General features: G+C 41.6%; 1 protein-coding gene across 1 annotated transcript in view; it reads right to left on the reverse strand.

The window, feature by feature from the left end:
- LOC125452752 (sodium channel protein type 2 subunit alpha-like) overlaps positions 1–22,473 on the reverse strand; it is a 160,643-nt gene extending 138,170 nt beyond the window's left edge. The window contains exons 1-2 of the mRNA XM_059639681.1: positions 22,400–22,473; positions 1,760–1,888 (exon numbers count right to left, since the gene is read on the reverse strand). Of these exons, the coding sequence (XP_059495664.1) occupies positions 1,760–1,888; positions 22,400–22,473 (203 nt within the window). The remainder of the gene's footprint in view (positions 1–1,759; positions 1,889–22,399) is intronic.
- Positions 22,474–24,545: the final 2,072 nt, after the last annotated feature.

Below are 24,545 nucleotides of genomic sequence, written 5' to 3' on the forward strand. Positions count from 1 at the left end.
TACACTGTGAGCCAGACTGACAATCTTAAATTAATTGTCAGTGTAATTCTTTGCACACTCATGATTGTCCAGTAAATGTTGGCCAATTTCAGAATCGCATCTCAAATTGGATCCAATGTCACAAGTAGAGCAAGTGTGAACTGTTTGGGTATAGCTTGCTGCAAACAGCTTAATCTTCTCCTGGTACATCATATTTCTTTTTAATCATGTTGCTATTGCACTTCAGTTGAACTGAATGTGTAATTAAATACTTCAAAATGAAGGAGCAAAGTTATAAGACATTGTTGAATAAAGTAGATAATTTTATTACATGATACTCAAAAGGGTAATAAAAATGTGATATGAAACATACTCACATACACAGTAAAAATTTAAACAGAAGTGGCTGGAGGGAATTGTCCAGTACAGGCAGGATGGTAAAGGCAACCATAGTTTAAAGCTCTTAGGGATCTTGAGTTGTGAGAATGGCCTGATTGTTTAGCTGTTGTTTTGCAGGACCTTAGGAAATACAGAGGTTTAAAGGGACCTTGGTGTGCATATCCACAAATCCTTGAAGGCAACCTTTATCAATTGAGGCACTGTGTACAAAGGCAGGAAGTTTATGCTGGAGTTGAATAAAATGTTAGTCAGGCCGCAGCTGGAGTACCGCTTGTAGTTCTGATCATCACACTACCGGAAGGCTGTAACTGCATTGGAGAGGGTGCAGAGGAGATTCATCAGGATGTTGCCTAAGCTGGAGTTTTTCAGTTATGAAGAGAGGCTAGATTGTCTGGGGCTGTTTCCTTTACAGCAGCGAAGGTTGAGGGGCAACCTGACTGTGTTTTCAAAATTATGAGTGGCATAGATAAGATAGACAGGGAAAAAAAAACCTTTTCCCTTTAGTAGAGGGATCAATAACCTGGCTATCATGGATTTAAATTAAAGGACCGGAGGTTAAGATGGAATTTAAGGAGTTCACAGAGGGTGGTACATGGAACTCACTATCTGAAAGGGTGCAGAGGCAGGAACTGTCAAAGCATTTATAACTTAAAATGCAACAGTATTTAAGGCTATGGGATACCGCTGGAAAACAGGACTACAGTAAGAGAGGTGCTTGATGATCAATGTGCACAATGGGCTAAAGGGCCTCCTTCCTTGTTGTGAACCTTTAAGGCTCTATCCACTTCAATTAGTCAGAATAGAAACTGTGTTGGTTTTCATCTGGCATTGATCTTGCACAATGTTCAATCTTGGCAGAGTTGTGGGATCATTTTGTTCTTAAAACATTTTGTCAGATATCAGTGCATTGGTATTGTTTAACTCCCAGCTGTCTAGAAAGAAGTATCCTGTCATTTTCAATAGTGATATTTGGAAATGTTATGTATCAGTAAGATAATGGAGGAGAATATACATTAGAAATAAGCTAAATGTAAACAAATCAAAATTGGAAGAGGAAATATTGTACTGATGACTGCTTAGCTATTAGCTGATGGCTAATAAGAAGATTCACTGTTTTTCTGAAAATTTCACTGCAAGAAGGAGAGAAACTTAGAGTTTAATCATTTTCTTCTTTAAATCATTTTATTGTTCTTAATTTCATTTTTTAAAAGACACTATTCTGTCATTAATGGTGTACAACCCTATTTTGATGTCACTGAAGCAATAAATCTGTTCTGAAAATGAGTCCTCTGGAAATCAGCCATGCATAATTACGAAAAAAACTTTCAAATGGTCTTGAGAAAGACCATAACCTTTAGAGCAATAACAAAATCTGACTTACGCCAACAAAACTACCGTGAAGTCCAACCAGTTCCAAGGGTTCCTGAGGTATGAAAATGTGTGCAGCGCAAAGCCTCGGGACAGTACCTTAATAATTACTTCCAAAGTATATATTCCTGTAAAGATGAGACTGAACAAATAAATACCATTAAGGCAATATAAGACACGTCATTTCTCTCCAATATACTTTACTGCTTTAAATGAACTTTTAAAAATTTTTTTAGCTCTGGTAGCAATTCGGATCAGCTGCACATTGCAGGTAAGACTCAGCACTAGTGATTGTTGATAAGACCAACAGAAAAGCAACTGGATGTAACATAGAGATTTAAGGCAAATGAATAGGGAAAAATGTTCTTTGGTGGATGGAAAGCGAATATAAAATAAAAGGCAGAAAATGAACAAAATTTGAATGAGTTACAAACTTTAATAATTAACAATTATGCAACAGTTCGCTTATACAAATCTGACCTACAGCTCTGCTCTTTATTTGTTTTAGTTTGTATGCTAAATCAGTTGTTTTAGTCAACATGAAGTAGATGCAGGACTGGTGTCTATAGGTTTCTGGTTATTAAGTCAGTACAGAGCAGCCACATGGACTGCTGTCCCACATGAGGATAACAGTGCATAAGTCAGTGCATCTAGATAACATTGTAGTTTGTTGTTCAATGATTGTGCTTTTCCAATGTTCCAATGCATCTTATCATTCCATCTCAATATCAATCTTTGTGTTATTTCTTCTCTTGGTACTTCTCTGCCACCTTTTACTTTATCCCCTCCAGGTTCCACCTCTCCCTTTATTAAAATAATATAAATTCACAGATCTTACACACCTTGTTGAGATTCATATGTCAAGGAAGCACAAAATGTTAACCGATGCCAAGTGCTACAGAGTTCTAGCCCTGTTTTTGGCCGCTGGAAGCAAGAACTAACTTTTTTTTAGCTTGATTTGCTTTCCTATTCACCCATGATAAGGAAAAATGTTCTTAGAAATACTAAACGTAGATGAACTGCTAGAGACATGGAGAACAAGGGGGAGTGAGAGAATACAGCAAAATAAGTTACTTAAGCTAAATGAATCAGATGATACCAGAGAACTGAAGTGACTTCTAACAATTATCTTGAGTCTGGTACAATGAAAAACCTTTCAAGTCATTCTTTTTTTTTCTTCCCTTTAATCAAGACTGTAGAGACAGTAAGTGGAATTCTGCGCTAATTCTGCTTCTTGTCAGGGTCATTTCATATAAAAGCAGTCAAGTTGTCTCAGGCAGTTGATCCATGATGATCACAACTGATGACTGCAATCACTATAAGTTTATTGAGTTATTAAATCTGCAGGTTAACAAGGGAAAATAACTATTATTAAGTGTACTTTTAGTAAATATATGGCAAGGTGCAGAACATAGATAATACTCAATCTGGCATTGAAAAATACTTTGGGAAAACCTTTCATCTTCACCATTGGGCAATGGACTAGCTCTATTGGCTTCAAAAGATTATGGACCCTACAGAATTATACAGACCTATTCAGGGTAGGAATAGGTCATTGACACCAACAGTTCCATACTGGTGTTTGTGCTCCACAACTGTCTCCTCTTAACTTAATTCCTCCGTCCCTATCAATAAATCCCTTTGTCCCTTTCTCCTTCATGTTCTTATCTGGCTTCTTCTTAAATGAAACTATGCCCCTACCTCAACTATTCGCTGCAGTAGTGAATGTGACCTACTCACAATTTTCTGTGTAAAGGTTATGTGGTAAAGAATAAAAGTTACCTCATTTTTCTCAATATTTTCTAAAAGCTTCAGCATAAATATGTTTAATAACTCAGTTCTTGGCTATTTACTGAAGAAAAAAATGCCCCACTAAGTAAAAAATCAGATTATTAAAGGCATATCTTGAACCTGTGCTCCTATAAAAGGAGACTGTAGACTAAAGATAATTTTACACAATAATCCTTTCTACAAAGAGTAGTAAATGTCTGGCAGTGAATTCATTCACAAAGATTTCTTTTTAACTTAGTGGGGCATTTTTACTTCAGCAAATAGCCAAGAACTGTGCTCCTGACTAATGCATCATTGAATACTAAAACTACGTTCCCACTAAGATACGTATAGAGGTGGATGCGGTACACATTGCATACTACACATACTCACTCAATAATGGCAAAATTTTTATTCATTGCCAGCAATAACATATTCACAAAGATTGTTCCAATGATTACTAAATTAAAATATGTAATTAGCTGTTAAGGAAAACCGATTAGAACTCATTCAAAAACATACGCATTTAAAGTCTTGAAAATGATATTTGTGTTAAAGGACAGTTAACCTGTTTGGATCCACATCACTTAAATTTCAAAGACAAAAATTAAATCATCAGAGAATGCAAATGATTCTGAATATGCTTAGCTGTCTAAGGAGGACCAAATGCTAGCGTAATGTATTTAGCATTGTATTGGTAGATATGTATCACTAAGTGATATATAATGCACATTATTATATTTTTACACATATTATTGTTAGATATGTCTGATAAGAACAATATTTTTCTCTTACAGTTCTGTATTCCTAAAGAAACAGCAATAAACACCAATACTTTATATTGTGGTAAAGTAAGAAAAGTCATATTACTGAATCCAAAGGATTATTACCATACATGCCTCAGGGTAACACTATTCTAAATGACAGCTTGAGCACAAACAGAGGCTTGGGGACTGCTTTGCAGAACACTTACGCTTGGTTCGCAATAAACAACTGCACCTCCCAGTAGCGAACCATTTCAACTCCACCTCCCATTCCTTAGACGACATGTCCGCCCTGGGCCTCCTGCAGTGCCACAACCATGCCACCCAAAGGTTACTGGAACAGCAATTCATATTCCGATTTGAAACACTGCAGCCCAATGGTATCAATGTGAACTTCACAAGCTTCAAAATCTCCCCTCCCCCTACTGCATCCCAAAACCAGCCCAGCTCATCCCCACCTCCCTGACCTGTCCTTCCTCCCACTTATCTCCTCCTCCTACCTCAAGCCCCACCCCCATCTCCTACCTACTAACCTCATCCCACCCCCTTGACCTGTCCGTGTTCCCTGGGCTGACCTATCTCCCTACCTCCCCACCTACACTCACCTTTACTGACTCCATCCCCATCTCTTTGACCTGTCTGTCTCCTCTCCATCTATCTTCTCCTTTATCCATCTTCTACCGCCTCCTCCTCTCCATATTTATTTCAGAAACCCTTTCCCCTCCACCAAATCTGAAGAAGGGCCTGGGCCCGAAACGTCAGCATTCTTGCTCCTCTGGTGCTGCTTGGCTTGTTGTGTTCATCCAGCTCTACACCTTGTTATCTCTTGAGCACAAACAAAATCATTTGAGTTGGAGAATAGTGATACTTGAGATGATGAATAACAATATTTTCAGGCTATTTGTGGAGTCTGATCATCTATACAGGGAAATAATTTGACTTTCCTTGTCTTTTAATTGTCTTTAAGACAGTTAAAAATTCAGCAATGCAAAGAAAAGGCAAAAGTCACATTTTTAAAACTTTCTGTTTAGAAACATGAAGTTATTTTATTTTTCCTGACATGACTGTTGTGGGCTTGCAAGAGAAAATGGCTTTTCCACAACAGAAGAGTCCTGAGGCACTGTTGAAGAGCCAATTCTTGAACATATGTGTCCTATCAGAAGAGAAAGACATAGGAATTGATTCATGCTGGCATTATTGTACAAATTAGGCACTATGATCATTTCCAGAATGGGAATATGTAAATATGTGGCACACCTGATACTGGGCCTTGGCTCTTGTTTACATAAAGTCATTGAACTGCAAAGGCCTGCTGGGCATCATATGGTAACTCATCCACAAAGACAATTTCAATCTCATGTAGGGCCTGGGTAGAAAATGTAGATGATAATTGGGAGTGATGGGGATGATGATCAGAAAAGGAGAGAAGCCATGGAAAGAGGGGAAAGCAATGGGAAAGGGGTTGAGTGGGGGCTGGTACCTGTTTAAGGTACGACAATGAAGCAGAGAGGAACATTTCTCCACCTCCAAACTCTACATTCAGCTCTGTATATCTTAGAAAACTTTTTTTTAAGCTCCAAATTCAGGCATTTGGGCAACACAATTTTGCAAAGGGAGTCTCAAAATTGTATAGCGAAAGGGCTTTTTGACGACTTGGAAACAATTCTTGCTTTTCCTCAATGTGGCGTATTCCAGCAATTAATATCTACTTCACCCACTGTATTGAATGCCCAGGTATTTATTTAGTGCCTGATAAGCAAGGATATACTACTGAATGTTGAGGTAACTGCCTCGTTATAATGAACTTTTATTATACAGAGACAGAAATGGTGTGAATATTTTGAGATTACACAAACATTGCAATACAGCATGCCAAAATAATTTGAACAAACTACTGTAATAAAAAAGGATATTCGTGTGTCATTGCGCGAAGTGCCACTTTTCTCACTGGATGATTATGCGCAAACAAAAATAGAGACTTCTGGCAGCTGAAACGAAACAAGTACTGGGCGTTGAATCTTGTGGATAGCACACAGAAGGTCTGAAAAGATAAAAGATAAAAATGAGGAGAAATGTCAACAGCTGTGCAGCATTACTCATAGATTGTTGGCATGTGATAAAAAGAGTTAAAGAAACATTTCCTATGTTATAATAAGTTGCCAGCAGAACCTCCCATCACTGAATTTCTCCCAAAACATATGTTTGTAAATCTTTATAATTTATTATATTGTATATAATTGAAGCTTCTAGATCCACTGCATGTTCATAGTGCATGAAAAAGCACAGTTTATGTCAAAGGGTCAAATGAGTAAAATATAATTTAGGCTCCAAACAGACTTTGCTGTCAGAATTTCTCGTACAAGTATGGAGAACTAAGTAATTCAAAGTCAGAAAAATAAGTAGAGTAACTAAGGTCTTTTTCATGGTTTACTGTTTAAAAGAACATTGTGTTGAGTTCTTTAAGGACCGCAACTTCCCCCCCACGGTGATTGAGAACGCCCTTGACCGCGTCTCCCGCATTTCCCGCGACACATCCCTCACACCCCGCCCCCGCCACAACCGCCCCAAGAGGATCCCCCTCGTTCTCACACACCACCCTACCAACCTCCGGATACAACGCATTATCCTCCGACACTTCCGCCATTTACAATCCGACCCCACCACCCAAGACATTTTTCCATCCCCACCCCTGTCTGCTTTCCGGAGAGACCACTCTCTCCGTGACTCCCTTGTTCGCTCCACACTGCCCTCCAACCCCACCACACCCGGCACCTTCCCCTGCAACCGCAGGAAATGCTACACTTGTCCCCACACCTCCTCCCTCACCCCCATCCCAGGCCCCAAGATGACATTCCACATTAAGCAGAGGTTCACCTGCACATCTGCCAATGTGGTATACTGCATCCACTGTACCCGGTGCGGCTTTCTCTACATTGGGGAAACCAAGCGGAGGCTTGGGGACCGCTTTGCAGAACACCTCCGCTCAGTTCGCAACAAACAACTGCACCTCCCAGTCGCAAACCATTTCCACTCCCCCTCCCATTCTCTTGATGACATGTCCATCATGGGCCTCCTGCACTGCCACAATGATGCCACCCGAAGGTTGCAGGAACAGCAACTCATATTCCGCCTGGGAACCCTGCAGCCATATGGTATCAATGTGGACTTTACCAGTTTCAAAATCTCCCCTTCCCCCACTGCATCCCTAAACCAGCCCAGTTCATCCCCTCCCCCCACTGCACCACACAACCAGCCCAGCTCTTCCCCCCCACCCACTGCATCCCAAAACCAGTCCAACCTGTCTCTGCCTCCCTAACCGGTTCTTCCTCTCACCCATCCCTTCCTCCCACCCCCAGCCGCACCCCCAGCTACCTACTAACCTCATCCCACCTCCTTGACCTGTCCGTCTTCCCTGGACTGACCTATCCCCTCCCTACCTCCCCACCTACACCCTCTCCACCTATCTTCTTTGCTCTCCATCTTCGGTCCGCCTCCCCCTCTCTCCCTATTTATTCCAGTTCCCTCCCCCCATCCCCCTCTCTGATGAAGGGTCTAGGCCCGAAACGTCAGCTTTTGTGCTCCTGAGATGCTGCTTGGCCTGCTGTGTTCATCCAGCCTCACATTTTATTATATTGTGTTGAGTTTGTTGATTTATTTTCATAATGTATAATAACTATAGTGTAACAGTTACAATTCAAAACTTGTTTATACATGGGTGTAACGTTTACAAATCAACATCCCTGAGTGTATGGTTTTCAGGCAGCATATAAGAATAGAAGAAAGATGGTGGTGTCAGGGGAGGGGTGGGTATAGCATTATTTGTTGAAGAATAACTATGAGGGGGTATGTTATATTAAATGAAGCATCAAATTATGCCATCTGGCTTGAGATCAGAAACAAAAGGCAGCCACACTTCCATGTTGTATACTATAGGCCCACGTGTTGGGACAAAGTTTGGGAAGTGAATATGGAGGTAAATTTCTGAGCTCAAAAACAGTAGGAGATTAATACTTCGAGGCAACTTTCCAAATATCAATTGGATTACAAACATTGCATTAGATGCAACGGATGTAACATTCTTGAACTGCATTCAAAAAAACCATTTCAGCTAGCACGTAACAAACTCAATGAGACAGGTCACATTTCTAGACTTTGCCTTTAACTTTACAAAGGAGAACGATGATAGAGGCATTCTAAATAAAGTGGGCAAGTCTTAACTATTAGATAGAAAAATTATAAGAAGAAGGGAAGTACTGAAGGGCTGACCTTATTGATGGTGGATAAACGACCAGGAATTGCATCTCAGGCTGTAAAGGATGCTGAGAAAAACATTTGATGCACTGAGGATAATTTGCCCATCCTCACTAGATACACTAGATGCAGATGAGTTGCCAAAGGATTGGAGGTTCTCAAATATGTACGTTTATTCTAAATGGGTGCAGGCTAAGCAGTTATAGGGAAGTCAGTCTGACTTCAATGCTAGGCAAATTACTGGAATTGAGCATTGAAAGATTCTTACATGGAAAAACACCAATTAGTTAGGGATAATTAGTATAGTATTGTTAAGTTCATGTTTAACACACTTAATTGAATTTTTTGAGGAAGTAACAGGAAGACTGATGAAGGGAGTGCACTGGATGTTGTCTAAATGGATTTAATAAGACATTTGTTCAGATTATACATAGCACACTTAAGAGGAAATAAAGCTCACAGGGTACAGAAAATTTAGTGAGCTGAGTCCAGAATTGGCTGAGTGACAGGTAACAAAGGGATATGGTTGACAGAATTTTTTTGCAAATCAAAGTGATTTCCAGTGGTGGTCGACGGCCTTTCATTTGGGGTCACTTGCTGTTTTGTTATAGATTGTTGTGTTAGACTTCAAAGTGAGAGGCTTGATTGGGAAATTTGCAGAGGAGCAGAAATTAGTTGGGCCGTCATTAGTGAAGGTGGTGGCTAAAGAAGGAAAGCAATGCTTTCGTTAAGTGGGTTGAAAAGTGGTAAATAGAATTCAATCTGGAGAAGAGTGAAGTTATACAATTGGAGAGGGCAAACAAAGCCCATGAATTTGTTAAAAGCACTGTGCTCTGGGGTGTCACATTGCTCATGTTTGTTCAGAATCACACATATATTGCCTTCTACAGTCTATATTGAATTCCTTGATGGATGATATGGATGTAATTCAGCATCTCTTTTCTCATCTCATTGGGATAATGATTCTATATTTATTGTACAAGATGCCACCTTGAGCTCTTCATCTCTGTAATACCCAAAGCTGTAGGAGAGTAATAGCTGTTTGGACCAAGGATGCTACCCTGAGGAGCTCTTGCAGAGATGTCCTGGATCTGAGACGATTGACCTCCAACAACCACAACCATCTTCCGATATGCCAAATATGACTTCAACCACTGGGGGCTTTGATCCCTGACACTCATTGATTCCAGTTTTGCTAGGGCTCGTTGGTGCCATACTTGGTTGAATGCAGCCTTTATGTCTGGGGCTGTCACTCTCACCTCATGTCTGGAATTAGCTCTTTTGTCCATCTTTGAGCCAAAGCTGTACAGAGGTCAGGAGCTGAGTGGCCCTGACAAAATCCAAACTTGGCATTACATTTTTGATCACAATTGGTTTTATTATATCGTCAGTCCTGAAGTTCAGTCATACTTGTCAGCAAAGATGTAGCAGATGCAACAACTTTGCTAACCTGTTTAAAATAATACCCACATATTCACATTCAGTCTGCAATAGCTAAGCAGGGCCAGACTTAAACAGTATGGGCATTGATTCATTAACCGTCCATGAGAAGAGATGAGGATTTGCATGAACAAAGTAAAGCAGATGCTAGACATCTGAAATGCTAAAAGAAAAACTGGATAGATTTAGCAGGCCTGGCAGCATTTATGAAAATTGAATTATGAATTAATGATGGGAATTTATACTGCCCCTGGAGATGGGCTGGGAAATAATGTGGGCATAAAAGGGATAGGAAAATTGCTGATTGGAAATGAACCCATTTGTCTTCCTGACTCATAAGCTAAATTAGGGGCAGGAAGGTTGAGGATGATCATCTCACTCAGGGGCCAAAGTATTCCTTATGTAGCTACTTAAGGATTTCATCTTACCGTTGGTGTTGTTCTACCAGGTGAAAACAATGCTATATGGATGAGAGTCCAGGTGAATCATGGCAGGTATGCTTATGGCTTGGTGTGGGTGTCATTCATTCTTGGCTGTCCTGAGCCTAATGGAGGATCCAACCAGAAAAAAACAGAGAGACCCTTAGGAATCCACACTTCTGCTCTTGACGACAAAGGTCCTCCAATCCCCCTCACTGACTGGATAGGCTGACTAGCAAAAGATAGAGAATGGAGATAAAGGAGTCTTTTTTGAGGATAGCAGTCTAGTTGCAACTAGTGCAATTCCATGGGTGTCAGTGTTGGAACCATAATTATTTATATTACACTTTAAAGATCTGGACAAAGGAACTGAGGGCATTGTTACCACTTTTCCAAATGACACAAAGATAGGTAGAGGGATAGGTAGCATTGAGGAAATAAGGACTCTGCAGAAGGACTTGGGTAGGCTCGGAGTGTGGACGAAGTGGTAGCAGAAGGAATACCATGTGGGAAAGTGTGAGGTTATGAACTTTGGTGGGAAGGATAGAGGCGTAGGCATGGAGAATATGTTTCCAGTAGGACAGACTAGGACCCGGGTCATTGCCTCTGAGTGAAGGGATGACCCTCTAGAACTGAGATAACGAGAAATTTCTTTATCCAGAGGGGAGTGAATCTGTGGAACTCATTGCCACATAAGGCTATGGAAGTCAAATCATCGAGATATTTAAGACAGGGATAGGTAAGTTCTTGATTAGCAAGGAGATAAAGGGTTACAATGAGAATGGAGTTCAGAAATTTGTTAGCCATGATCGAATGGTAAAGCAGACTGAATGGACTGAATGGCCTTCTATAATTTATGGTCTTATGAACAATGTTAGCAGATTATATCGACTTTGGGATTGGCAATCATTCTCATCCAGTTGCTGGCTGGGGAAGATACTATGTTGTGGAAATTTTCCAAGCTGCTTGTCTTGTGCCTCAGGCCATTGCAAACTCATTGGTGAATCCTACTTCCTAGTCATGTCCGCTTTTGCATTTACATGCTACGCATCAAATCTGATCAACAACACTTTTAACTTTCTGACAAGTTTAGGCATTCTTGTGTTTTAAATGTCCTTTCACAGAGAAACAAGCTTGCACAAATTCAGCTAATCTGAAATGACCAGCTCACAGCTTTGCCTAAATTCATGGCATCATTCAGTTGTATTTGCTATTCTGCTGGCAGGAATGGCTGACGGCTTTGGCACATTCAGAATTTAGAATGATTCGCATATTGCTCATTACAATTTCTGTTTCTACCACATCAGTCCTCATCATTCACTGGATATCCATCAGTTCTATTTTGCTAGTAAATAGAAGTAGTGTAATAATTATTTAATATTTCTGTATATCTCTATTATCTTAGGATATTATCAATGGAGTCAAGATAGGAAGAAATCAGTTCAGTGAGTCAGGAGCAATCCGAGATATTAGGGAATAAAAACCAAAAGAACTGAGGATGCTGTAAATCAGGAACAAAAACAAGTTTCATGGAAAAGCTCAGCAGGTCTGGCAGCATCTGTGAAGGAAAAAACAGAGTTGATGTTTCAGGTCAGGTGTTCTGAGGAAGGGTCACCGGACCCGAAACGTTAACTTTGAAATATTAGGGACTCTAGGACAGCCCTGAATTGGATAATGGCAAGGAGATGGAGATGGGTGGACTGAGATTGGTGATTATGAAGTTGGAGGACGTGGAGTGAAAATCTCCTGTGATCAGTAACAATGTTGGGAATATTGGGAGCGTTAGCTTGATTCTGAGTGAATGGACCATCGTCTGAGGGGGGGCAAGAGGAAATGTCAGAGAGTCAATGTTGGACCTCTGCTGGGCTGGCAAAGTAACAACATTGCCACGTTTGTCAGCAGATTTGATAACAAGGTTAGGTTTGACTATTAAAGAACAGAGTAACACAATTTCAGTGGGAGATAGGTTAAAATGAGAGACACGGACAGAGAAATTGAGATGGCAAATGCCACAGTAGCAGTTTTCACCAAAGAAAGAAAGAGGCTAGAAGGAAAAGTTTAGCTGGAGAGAGAATTCTGAAAATGGGTGATGCAATTGACTAGGTGGGCACAGTGACACACTTTGTTAGATAAGAGGGCATGGTGGCAAAGGATATACATAGAACATAGAACATAGAACAGTACAGCACAGAACAGGCCCTTCAGCCCACAATGTTGTGCCGACCATTGATCCTCATGGATGCACCCTCAAATTTCTGTGACCATATGCATGTCCAGCAGTCTCTTAAATGACCCCAATGACCTTGCTTCCACAACTGCTGCTGGCAACGCATTCCATGCTCTCACAACTCTCTGCGTAAAGAACCTGCCTCTGACATCCCCTCTATACTTTCCACCAACCAGCTTAAAACTATGACCCCTCGTGCTAGCCATTTCTGCCCTGGGAAATAGTCTCTGGCTATCGACTCTATCTATGCCTCTCATTATCTTGTATACCTCAATTAGGTCCCCTCTCCTCCTCCTTTTCTCCAATGAAAAGAGACCGAGCTCAGTCAACCTCTCTTCATAAGATAAGCCCTCCAGTCCAGGCAGCATCCTGGTAAACCTCCTCTGAACCCTCTCCAAAGCATCCACATCTTTCCTATAATAGGGCGCCCAGAACTGGACGCAGTATTCCAAGTGCGGTCTAACCAAAGTTTTATAGAGCTGCAACAAGATGTCACGACTCTTAAACTCAATCCCCCTGTTAATGAAAGCCAAAACACCATATGCTTTCTTAACAACCCTGTCCACTTGGGTGGCCATTTTAAGGGATCTATGTATCTGCACACCAAGATCCCTCTGTTCCTCCACGCTGCCAAGAATCCTATCCTTAATCCTGTACTCAGCTTTCAAATTCGACCTTCCAAAATGCATCACCTCGCATTTATCCAGGTTGAACTCCATCTGCCACCTCTCAGCCCATCTCTGCATCCTGTCAATGTCCCGCTGCAGCCTACAACAGCCCTCTACACTGTCAACGACACCTCCGACCTTTGTGTCGTCTGCAAACTTGCTGACCCATCCTTCAATTCCCTCGTCCAAGTCATTAATAAAAATTACAACCAGTAGAGGCCCAAGGACAGAGCCCTGTGGAACCCCACTCACCACTGACTTCCAGGCAGAATATTTTCCTTCTACTACCACTCGCTGTCTTCTGTTGGCCAGCCAATTCTGTATCCAAGCAGCTAAGTTCCCCTGTATCCCATTCCTCCTGACCTTCTGAATTCATGAAAAATAATGAAGCTGAGGGTGTGGATCAGTGAGAGGAAAGTCCAAGGCTGTAATGAACATTTGTCAAGGGTTAGATTGGAAAAAGAAATATAGTCACAGGAAAGTGAAATGGAGGAAATACAGTGTGTATAGCAAATCCACCAATCAATTCATAGGTATCTGCTATGAATAGGTTTATGTTGTGAATATATTTGAAAGAGCCATAGAAAGACAGTTTCTCATAAATGTGTGGGCAGCTTTTTTTACACAGTTTAAAAAAAAATAACCAGGCATGGTTAAAATGTGCTGACACAACTGTATCAAAGCATTAGGTCATAATTAATTATATAAAAACATACACACATTTGAGCTCCCTAAGGATTTCAAGCTTAGTCTTGCTCCAATTTGTGTAAACAGTTAAAGATGAATTGCTTTTGATGTCTTGGGGAGTTCTAGATATGTAATACATATTATTACAGTTGGCACTTAAAGATCATTCACACTGCATTTAATCTTGTTTTTAATATCTCATTGACTCAATTTAATAACAAGTATTAACCAGATGTTTCAAGAATGTTAACTGCTTCTCAAGCATATCTTCAAGGAAGAAACTGTTTGACAAGACTTCATGATACTCCACCGAAGGACAACAGGGATATATGATTTTATTCTATATAAAATAAAAATCCATTCAGAATGAGTTTGTATTTGTAACATTTCTTTCAGTCTTTTATCACTGCCAAAGCATTTAAATGAACAGCAATTGTTTGCACTTAGTAAACACAGTAAAATAGGAAAATACCTCAGGCTGCGTTACAGGAATGTTGTCAAACAAAGTTCGACTTCGAGCTACATAAACAAATATGGAAAGACTTTATGATCACCTAACATCTCAAATACTTTAAAGTTAATTAAGTAAATTTGAAGTGCAGGAATTGTTGCAATGTAGGAAAAATGGAAGTCAATTTTCACACAGGAAACTCCCACAGCAGCAATGTGATAATGATCAGATAATCTATTTTTAATGATGTTGATTGAGAGATATACATGGGCTAGTGCACCAGAGATCAATCCTGGTTTTTCTTCCTCTGACAGTGTTGCATTTCCTTGGTACTACACTGGAGTGTCAACCTTGATTTTGCTACTATTTTGAATATAGAACCTAGTCCCCCTCAGATGTGAGGTTGTTACCAATTGAACCCCAGCTGACACAAATGCTCAGATTACAAAAAGTCTGGTCAAAGAGAGAGACAGCAGAGTATCCAACAGCAGGAAAGGAAAGAAAGTAGGGCACTGAGGCTTAGCAAGTTAAATGCAGAGCTTGAGGCATACAGAGTCTGGCATCTACCACCAATGGTATTATGATTAAAATTAGGAATGACTAAGAAGCCAAAATTAGACCATCTTGGAGGGAAATAGGGCTGCTCGAGGTTATAGAGAGAGAGAAGGGGTGCAAGGAGACGATGAGATAGCAAAATGCTGTTTTCTTCTATTTATTACACTGAACAGTTTAATTTGTTTATGTTGTTTAAAATTGTATTTCCTCTTCCAAGTTTGATCGAAAAATACCCAATAAGTCAGAATCACAATGGAACAGATCTTTCAGAGGGCTGTAATGCTGGATGGGGGTGACAGAAACAGGAAAGTTTTGTAAATGTGGAGAGTTTTGAAAACAGGCTGAGAATTTAATCAAGAGCCAATGTGAGAACACATGTGAAGGCAAACAGGATTTGTGAGAGACAGGACATGGTTAGCTGAACTTTGAATGAAAACAAGTTTATAGAAGGTTGAATGATGGAATGCTTCCGGGACAATGTTGGAATAATCAAGTCCAAAGGTAGAAAAGGATTGGATCAGAGTTTCAGCAGTAGATAAACTGAGGAAGGGCGAAGGTGAATGATATTACAAAGGTAGAAATAGTCACTGTCACAACATGGAACATAGAACAGTACAGGCACAGGAACAAGCCATTCAGGCACCATTTCCTCACTGACCATAAAGTCACTCTAAACAAATCCTATTTGTTTGCACATGGCCTATATCCTTCTAGTCTCTGGTTGCTCATGTGTCCATCTAAATGCCTGTTAAACATTGCTATCAAATCTGCTTCTACCACTTCCACAGTCAATGCATTCCAGGCACCTACCACTGTCTGTGTAAAAAAAACTCACCTTGCATTTCTCCTTTAAGCCTTTCCCCTCTCAACTTAAAAATCATGAGTCCCTCGCATTTGACATTTTATTTTTTTTTTATTTATTTATTTAATCTAACTATCCATCCTATTCATGACACTCATAATTTTATATACTTCTATCAGGATGTCCCTCAGCCTCTGATGCTCCAGTGAAAATAATCCAAGTTTGTCCAATCCCTTCTTCAAGCTAATATACACCAATCAAGTCAAGTTACTGATAAGGAGATAGTAGGAACTGCTGATGCTGGAGTACCTGAGATAACACGGTGAGAAGCTGGATGAACACAGCAGGCCATGCAGCATCAGAGGAGCAAGAAAGCTGACATTTCTGAAGAAGGGTCTCGATCTGAAACGTCAGCTTTCCTGCTCCTCTAATGCTGCTTGGCCTGCTGTATTCATCCAGCTTCACACTGTGTTATCTCAAATTACTGGTAAACCTGTTTTGTGCCCTCTCCAAAGCCTCCACATCCTTCCTGTAAAGTGGCAACAAGAACTGCACATAATACTCCAGCTGTAGCCTACCTAAAATTTTATACAGCTGCAGCATGTCTTGACAACTTTTATATCCAATGCTCTGATTAATAAGGGCAAGAATGCCATATGCTTCTTTACCACCTCATCCACCTCTGTTGTCACTTTCAGAGAGCTATGGATTTGAACTCCAAGATCCTTTTCTATATCATTGCACCTGGGGTGCTGCCATTTACAGTACACTTTCCTTTTACATTTGACCTTCCAAAATGCATCAATTCACACTTGTCCGGATCAATCTCCACCTGCCATTTCATCACCCAACTTTTCAACTGATCTATATCCTGCTGTATCCTTTGATAATCTTCCTCACTATCCACAATGTCACCAATTTTCATTGCCTGCAAACTTACTAACTAGGCCCCCTAGATTTAAAGATTACAAACAACAGAGGTGCCAACGCTGATCCTTGATGAACACCACTGGTCACAGTCTTCCTGTCTAAGAAACACCCCTCTACAATCATCCTCTGTCTTCTATGGCCAAGCCAATTTTGTCCAATTTAACAACTTACTGTGGATCCCATTTGACTTTATCTTTTGGACCAGCCTACCACAAGGAACCTCCTTAAATGCTCTAGTAAGATCTAGGTAGACAACTTCCATAGTCCTATCCTCATCAATCATCTTCATCACTGCCTCAAAAAAAAAGCAATCAAATTTGTGAGACCTTCTCCATACAAAGTCAGGCTGACTATCCCGAATAAGCCCATTCTTTTCCAAATGTGAGTAGATCCTGTTCCTTAGAATCTTCTGTAATAATTTCTCTATCACTGATGTAAGGTTTATCGGTCTATAATTTCCTGGATTATCCCTGTTGGCCTTCTTAAACAAAGGAACATCATCAGCTATTTTCCAGTCTTATCATCCATGTCTGTAGCTATATAGCATACAAAGATCTCTGTCAAGACCCCAGAAATTTCCTCCCTTGCTTCCCCCATTATTCCAGGATAGATCTCATCAGGTCCTGATTTGATTTGATTTGATTTATTGTAGACACATGTATCTAAGTACAGTGAAAAGCTTTGCTTTATGAGAAGTACAGGCAGATCATAGCAAACAAGGACATAGAGATCAAAGGGTGCTTAGATTCAGTGAGACATACAGGTTACACTGTGCAGGAGGTGCGCAAAGCAAGAACCACATCAGCAAGATCAGCATTACTTGAAGTTAGAAAGTCCATTTATCAGTTTAATAATGGTAAGGAAGAAACTGTTCTTGAACTTGTTGGTGCATGTCTTGAAACTTCTGTATCTTCTGCCTGAGTAGGAGTGTATTATTGGGGTGGGAGGGGTCTGATGATGTTAACAGCCTTTCTGTAGCAACAGGAAGTGCAAATAGAGTCTATGGATGGGAGATAACAAGATGTAGAGCTGGATGAACACAGCGGACCAAGCAGCACCAGAGGAGCAGAAAGGCTGCCATTTCGGGCCTCGACGTTTTGTCAGCTTTCCTGTTCCTCTGATGCTACTTGGCCTGCTGTGTTCATCCAGCTCTACGCTTGGTTATCTTAGTTTCCCCAGCATCTGTAATTCCCACTATCTATGGGTGGGAGGTTGATTTCCTTGATGGCCTGGGCTATGCAAGCAATCTTCTGTAGTTTCTTACGGTTTTGGGCAGGGCAATTGCTGTACTAGGCTGTTATGCACCCAGACAGTATGCTTTCAATTGTGTATCTGTAAAGTTGATGAGGGTCCTTATGGATATGCTAAATTTCATTAGCCACCTGAGGAAGAAGAGGCATTGTTGTGCTTCTTGACTGTCACATTCACGTGGGAAGCCTAGGACAGGTTGTCGGTTATCATCATTCCTCGGAAATTAATCTTCTAAACCCTCTCCACCTCAGCTCCTTTGATGTAGATGGGGGCGTCTCCTTGTCCTTTCTTCCTGAAGTCAATGATTGGGTCTTTTGTTTTGGCAACATTGGAAAAGACGTTGTTATCATTGCACCATGATACCAAGCCCTCCACCTCCTTTCCGTATTCTGGCTCATCATTGTTTGATATCTGTCCTATATGGTGGTGCTATCAACAAACTTGTAGATGGTATTTATTTGGAATTTGGTAACACAGTCGTGGGTGTACAGGGAGTACAGTAGAGGACTGAGCATGCATCCTTGTGGGCTCCATTGTTGATGATTATCATGGAGGAGGTGCAGCTGTTTATCTTCACTGATTGCTGCCTGTGGGTCAGGAAGCTTTGGATACAGTTGTAGAGGGCTGAGCCAAGACCTAAGTCTCTGAATTTTGAGATTAGTCTGTGAAGGATTATGACATTGAAGGCGTAGGTGTAGTTAATGTGTAGGAGTCCGACATAGGTTATCCATATGTTGCAGAGGTGAGTGCAGGGAAATGGCATCTGCTGTAGACCTGTAGGCAAGTTGCAGGGGAGTGAGGCAGGCTGGGAGGATGGCGTTGATGTGGGCCATGATGAGCCTCTCGAGTCACATCATGATTATTAAGGTGGTCATTAAAGCTCAGCACATGTGCTTTCTTTGGTATTCGGATGATGGTGGTCTTCTTGAAGCAGGTGGGGACTTCTACTTGCTGCAGAGAGAGATTGAAGATGTTGGTGAATATCTCTGCCAGTTGGTCCACACAGGATCTAAGTGTTTGGCTGGGGACTCAGCCTTGGCCCATCGCTTTCTTTGGGTTGATTCCTAGAAAGACCAATTTTCCTTTTTACCTAAAATTTCAATATATCTTGTCATCTCAAATCTTGCAATTCTTATATTTTATCTTCACAGGAATATTCTGGCCCTGAATTCTGATTAGCTGGTCTTTAGGAGTCTCTCACATCAAATGTAGATTAATCCTCCCACAGGAATCCCCGGTTTAATTTTTCAGGTTCCTGCCTGATGCTATTGCATTAGGCGTCCTTCAGTTTAGCAACTTGGCCTGAGGGCCAGTCTTATCCTTGTCCGCGACTGTCTTAAAACTTACAGAATTATGATTACTGTTCCAAAAATACTCTCCCATTAAATTTTGATCATCTAGGCTCATTCCACAACACAAGGTTAGCATGGCTCCTTCCCTACTTGGACTATCAACATGTATTTCAAGAAATCCTCCTTAATGTACCTGACAAATTCTGCCCCATCTAAGCCCCTGGTAGTTAAAGTTACCCACTGTAACAATTCTGTTGTTTTTACATCTTTTCATGCTCTGCTTACATGTCCTGTTGCTCTATCTCCCATTGGCTGCCGGGAGGCCTACATGACTACTCCATCATAATGATTGTACTTTTCGTATTCCCGAGTTGCACCCATTTGACCTCACACGATGACCCCTCCAAGATGGCCTAAGTGCAGTTGTAACATCCTCCTTAATCAGTAATGCAACTGCCCCACCCTTTTACATCCCCTTCTTTCAAGCCTGAAACTTTTAACCCTGGAATGTTGTGCTGTCAGCCTTATCCTTCTCTCAACCAAGCTTCTGTAGTGGCTACTACATCATTGGCCCATGTATCAGTCCAGTCTCTAAGCTCATCTGACATACCTCTTATACTCCTTATATTGAAATAGATCGCATCAGACTGCCAGTCCTTCTGTGTTCATTAACCTTGCTCTGCCTGTTTTTCCTATGAGATTTGCTTGACTAACCTCTACATTCTCTTCAATCACTTCACTATCAAACCTCTGGTTAGGTGCTTCTTGTATAGAAGCAGCAGCATGAACAAGAGAGTTTTGGCGGTTGAAGGGTATTGGAACAATGTCTGGATCCTTTGCAGCCTGCTATTAAAATGTAGCACTGAGCGTCTGACATCACTGCAGTTTTGCACAACGTGTAATGGTGTGAATAATATCTTTGCAGGTATCTTTAATGTCATCTTGAAGGAATAAGTGACAACACTTACCTTACAGATGTGTATCCAATGCATTGATGTGCTAATAGATTTGGGAAAATAGTTGTATAAAGTGATGGTTTTGAAAGAGTTAATGCTGAAGTTGAATTAGCTCCACCCAATCTAAAGATGATAGCTAGGCTTTAGGTGGAGCTTTATGCTTTATAAGAAGCAAATTTGTTCACTACAAATCCCACAAGTCCTTTGTAATTATGTCTGACTAGTAATGTAAACTATCCTTTTAGCTATCATGCAATAAATAGCAATAAACCAGCTTGTTACTGAGGCAAGTACCTCTTAGACCATAAAACCATAAACCCACATGATATAGGAGCAGAATTAGGCCATTCAGCCTATCATGTCTATTCCATGATTTGCTCATGGCTGATATGTTTCGTAAGCCAATTCTTCTGCCTCTTCCCTGTAACCTTTGATCCCCCTTACTAATTAAGGACCTATCCATTTCTGCCTTTAATATGTTTAATGACTTGGCCTCCATAACCTTCTGTGTTAATGAGTTCCACAGATTAACCACCATCTGGCTGAAGGATTTCCTGCTCATTTCAATTCTTTTCAACCTGAGGCTGTATCTCTTTGGTTTTGACTCACCATAGATCTACCTTACACCACTGACAATGAGGCAGGCCCTTGACAGACCACAGAAAAAGGAGGGTTTGTTGTCATGGATTACCCCAAACAACCTTTAGTCTATGCCACATAATGCCAGAGGGGCCAGATATAACAAGGGTCCAGCAGTGGCATCAGGGCAATACAACAGTAGTGACCTTCACACGCACTGTAAAGAAAGTAGAAAAATGCCAAGTTGGTGATCTTGCATTTTTAAAAGAATGAGCAGCACCGAAGCAGGCCATTCAACTTGACTGATCCATGCTGTTGCTTATGCTGCACATGAGCATCCTCCCACTTCTCTTCCTCTATCTCCCTTGTGATTAGCTAGTTTTGTCTTAAATACATCTATGCTTGATTATTTCAAATCTTCTTGTGGTAGCACAGTCCATATTCTAATTAATACTTCTGTAATATTTTTGCTGTGAATTATAGTTTAATGTTAATTCTGTCCTTAAAACATTATTTTTTGCTTTAAATGTTTCATGGGTTCATTTTGCCACTTGTCTGCATTTGTACTTGATTCAAATTTGGTCAAATGACTCATGTCACTCAGCATTGACTGCAGACTACAAATTTCCTTCATGACATTAGAATCAGGGAGGGTTTGGCACTAGACTTGAATCTGTCCCATGAAATGTCCCAGAGGCCTAGATGGAACTCTGCATTTTATATGGCCCCTGTGGATGCCTGGAGCTTCCGAGAAATAGATTCTTAATTCCTGGAGACTGACAGACAATTTTGGAGGATTGGCAATTCTTTTGATGACAGAAAACCCTCATGGTTTCATTATTGTACTCTGGTTTCAGAATTATAGCAGGAGACAGCAGAAACCTCAAGGAATGTTTGCATCAGTGGAATGGCAAATTGCACAGTTTTGGCCTGCCAATGTAATTCCCGCTCTTGACTAGGTAGTTCCGATGTCCAATTGAAATTTGGCCTTGGGTCTCATTTAAATTGGACTACAGAGCTGAAGGGATGTTCTGGGCTTTCTATTCCTCTCAAGGTGAACCTTAATGCTTGGCTTCTTTTTAAAAAAAAACTGTGCCATTACTTTCATAGATCTGTGTATGTAAATCAGATTCCTCTGTTCCTCCATCCTACTTAAAGACTCACTTCCTGAGAAACTGTTTTAATACCTAGCCACTAATTTTTAATGACCTACGTACTTAAGCCCCTACATAGCTCTACGTTGTCATAATTCCTCAGCCTTCAAACATACTCTGATGTAGCTACCTTAGGCTGAGTGTTAATTTTCACACTGATCTCTATTTGACGCATCTTTTGCTTACTCAGTTAATCTATCCATGCCCTTTTGAAGTTCACTGCTGCCATCTACACCATTTACTTTGCTATCTACCTTGATGTCACCAGCAAAATTAAATGGTAGGCTGAATGAAGTTTCATGAGAAGTTTCTCCCTGCATGTTTTCTTGTGCTATCTTTCCAAACACACCTACAGGTGCATCACATCCCAATTGTGGCCTGCATGTTATCATCTTCCTATGGCAACGGGTGTAAGTACCAGCACCTTCTTGAGAGCCCTGGTCAAACGCTGATTTACCTTGCTTGGTATTTGTTAAAATCGTTGTGCTGTCGGGCATCACATTGTTCACGCTTGTTCAGAACCACATACATTGCCTTCCACAGTCTATATTGAATTCCTTCGTGGCTGATATGGATGTACTTCAGCATGTCTTTTCTCCTCTCATTAGCATAATGATTCTATGTTTATTGTACAAGATACCACCTTGAGCTGTCACATCATCTCTGTAATACTCAAAGCTGTAAGATAGTAACAGCTGAGTCTTTGATCCTTTCCGATCATCATTTTAACATGATTTCCAACAGCACTTGGAGAGTTGCATCTTGCTGCACAGTTCACTTCATTTGAGTAAGATGCAATGTTCCTTCTCATTGAATCTGGAAGATTTCATACCCTACCTCAATATCCTTAACTTTCTTATAGGGACATCACCTCAGCAATGCATCAGTGATAATGGGAACTGTAGATGCTGGAGAATCCAAGAAAGCAAAGTGTGAAGCTGGATGAACACAGCCGGACAAGCAGCATCTCAGGAGCACAAAAGCTGAAGTTTCGGGCCTAGACCCTTCATCAGAGAGGGGGATGGGGAGAGGGAACTGGAATAAATAGGGAGAGGGGGCGGCGGACCAAAGATGGAGAGAAAACAAGATAGGTGGAGAGGAGAGTATAGGTGGGGAGGTAGGGAGGGGATAGGTCAGTCCAGGGAAGATGGACAGGTCAAGGAGGCGGGATGTCCCCCCTCAAGCTGCACCTCCATTTCCTACCTACCACCTCATCCCGCCTCCTTGACCTAGGAGAGGAGGCATTGTCTGAGTAGCTATGGGAGTACAAAGGGGGTGGCCATAGGTACCCGCATGGGCCCAAGCTATGACTGCCTGTTTGTAGGTTACGTGGAACAGTCCCTTTTCCGCACCTACACTTCCTCAGTTACATTGATGACTGTATCGGCGCCGCCTCATTCTCCCAAGAGGAGCTCGAACAGTTCATCTACTTCACCAATACCTTCCACCCAACCTCAAGGTCATCTGGACCATCTCCAGCACTTCCCTCACCTTTCTGGGCCTCTCTGTCTCCATCTCAGGCAGCCACCTAGGAACCAATGTCCATTTCAAGCACACCGACTCCCACAGCTACCAAGAATACACCTCCTTCCACCCACCTTCCTGCAAAAATTCCATCCGCTCTTCCCAATTCCTTCGCCTCCGCTGCATCTGCTCCCAGGATGAAGCATTCCACACTCCTGTACATCCAAGATGTCCTCGTTCTTCAAGGACTGCAACATCGCGCCCCCCCCCCCACAGCAGTTGAGAACGCCTTCGACCATGTCTCCCGCATTTCCTGCAATTCATCCCCCACACCCTGTCCTCACAGTAACCGCCAAAAGAGAATCCCCCTTGTCCTCACATACCACCCCACCAACCTCTGGATACAATCTTCCGACACTTCCGCCATCTACAATCCAAGGCAGGGTTGAGCTGGGCTGGTTTTGGGATGCACCAAAGACATTTTTCCGTCCCCACCCTTGTCTGCTTTCTGAAGGGACCACTCTCTCCTGGACTCCACTGTCCATTCCAGACACCCCTCCAACCCCACCACACCCGGCACTTTCCCCCGCAACCGCAGGAAGTGCTACACCTGCCTCCACACCTCCTCCCTCACCCCCATTCCAGGCCCCAAGATGACTTTCCACATCAAGCAGATGTTCACCTGCACATCTGCCAATGTGATATACTGCATCTGCTGTACCCGTTGTGGCTTCCTCTACATTGGGGAAACCAAGCGGAGGTTTAAGTCCTGCTTTGCAGAACACATAGGCTCGGTTCGCAATAAACAACTGCACGTCCCAGTCGCGAACCATTTTAACTCCCCCTCCCATTCCCTAGACGACATGTTCATCCTGGGCCTCCTGCAGTGCCACAATGATGCCACCCGAAGGTTGCAGGAGCAGTAACTCATATTCTGCTTGGGAACCCTGCAGCCCAACGGCACCAATGTGGATTTCACCAGCTTCAAAATCTCCCCTCCTCCCACTGCATCCCAAAACCAGCCCAGCTCATCTCTGCCTCCCTAACCTGTTCTTCCTCTCACCTATCCCCTCTTCCCACCTCAAGACGCACCTCCATTTCCTACGTACTAACCTCATCCCATCCCTTGACCTGTCCGT

The sequence above is a fragment of the Stegostoma tigrinum genome, chromosome 1, assembly GCF_030684315.1.
Source record: "Stegostoma tigrinum isolate sSteTig4 chromosome 1, sSteTig4.hap1, whole genome shotgun sequence".
Lineage (NCBI taxonomy): Eukaryota > Metazoa > Chordata > Chondrichthyes > Orectolobiformes > Stegostomatidae > Stegostoma > Stegostoma tigrinum.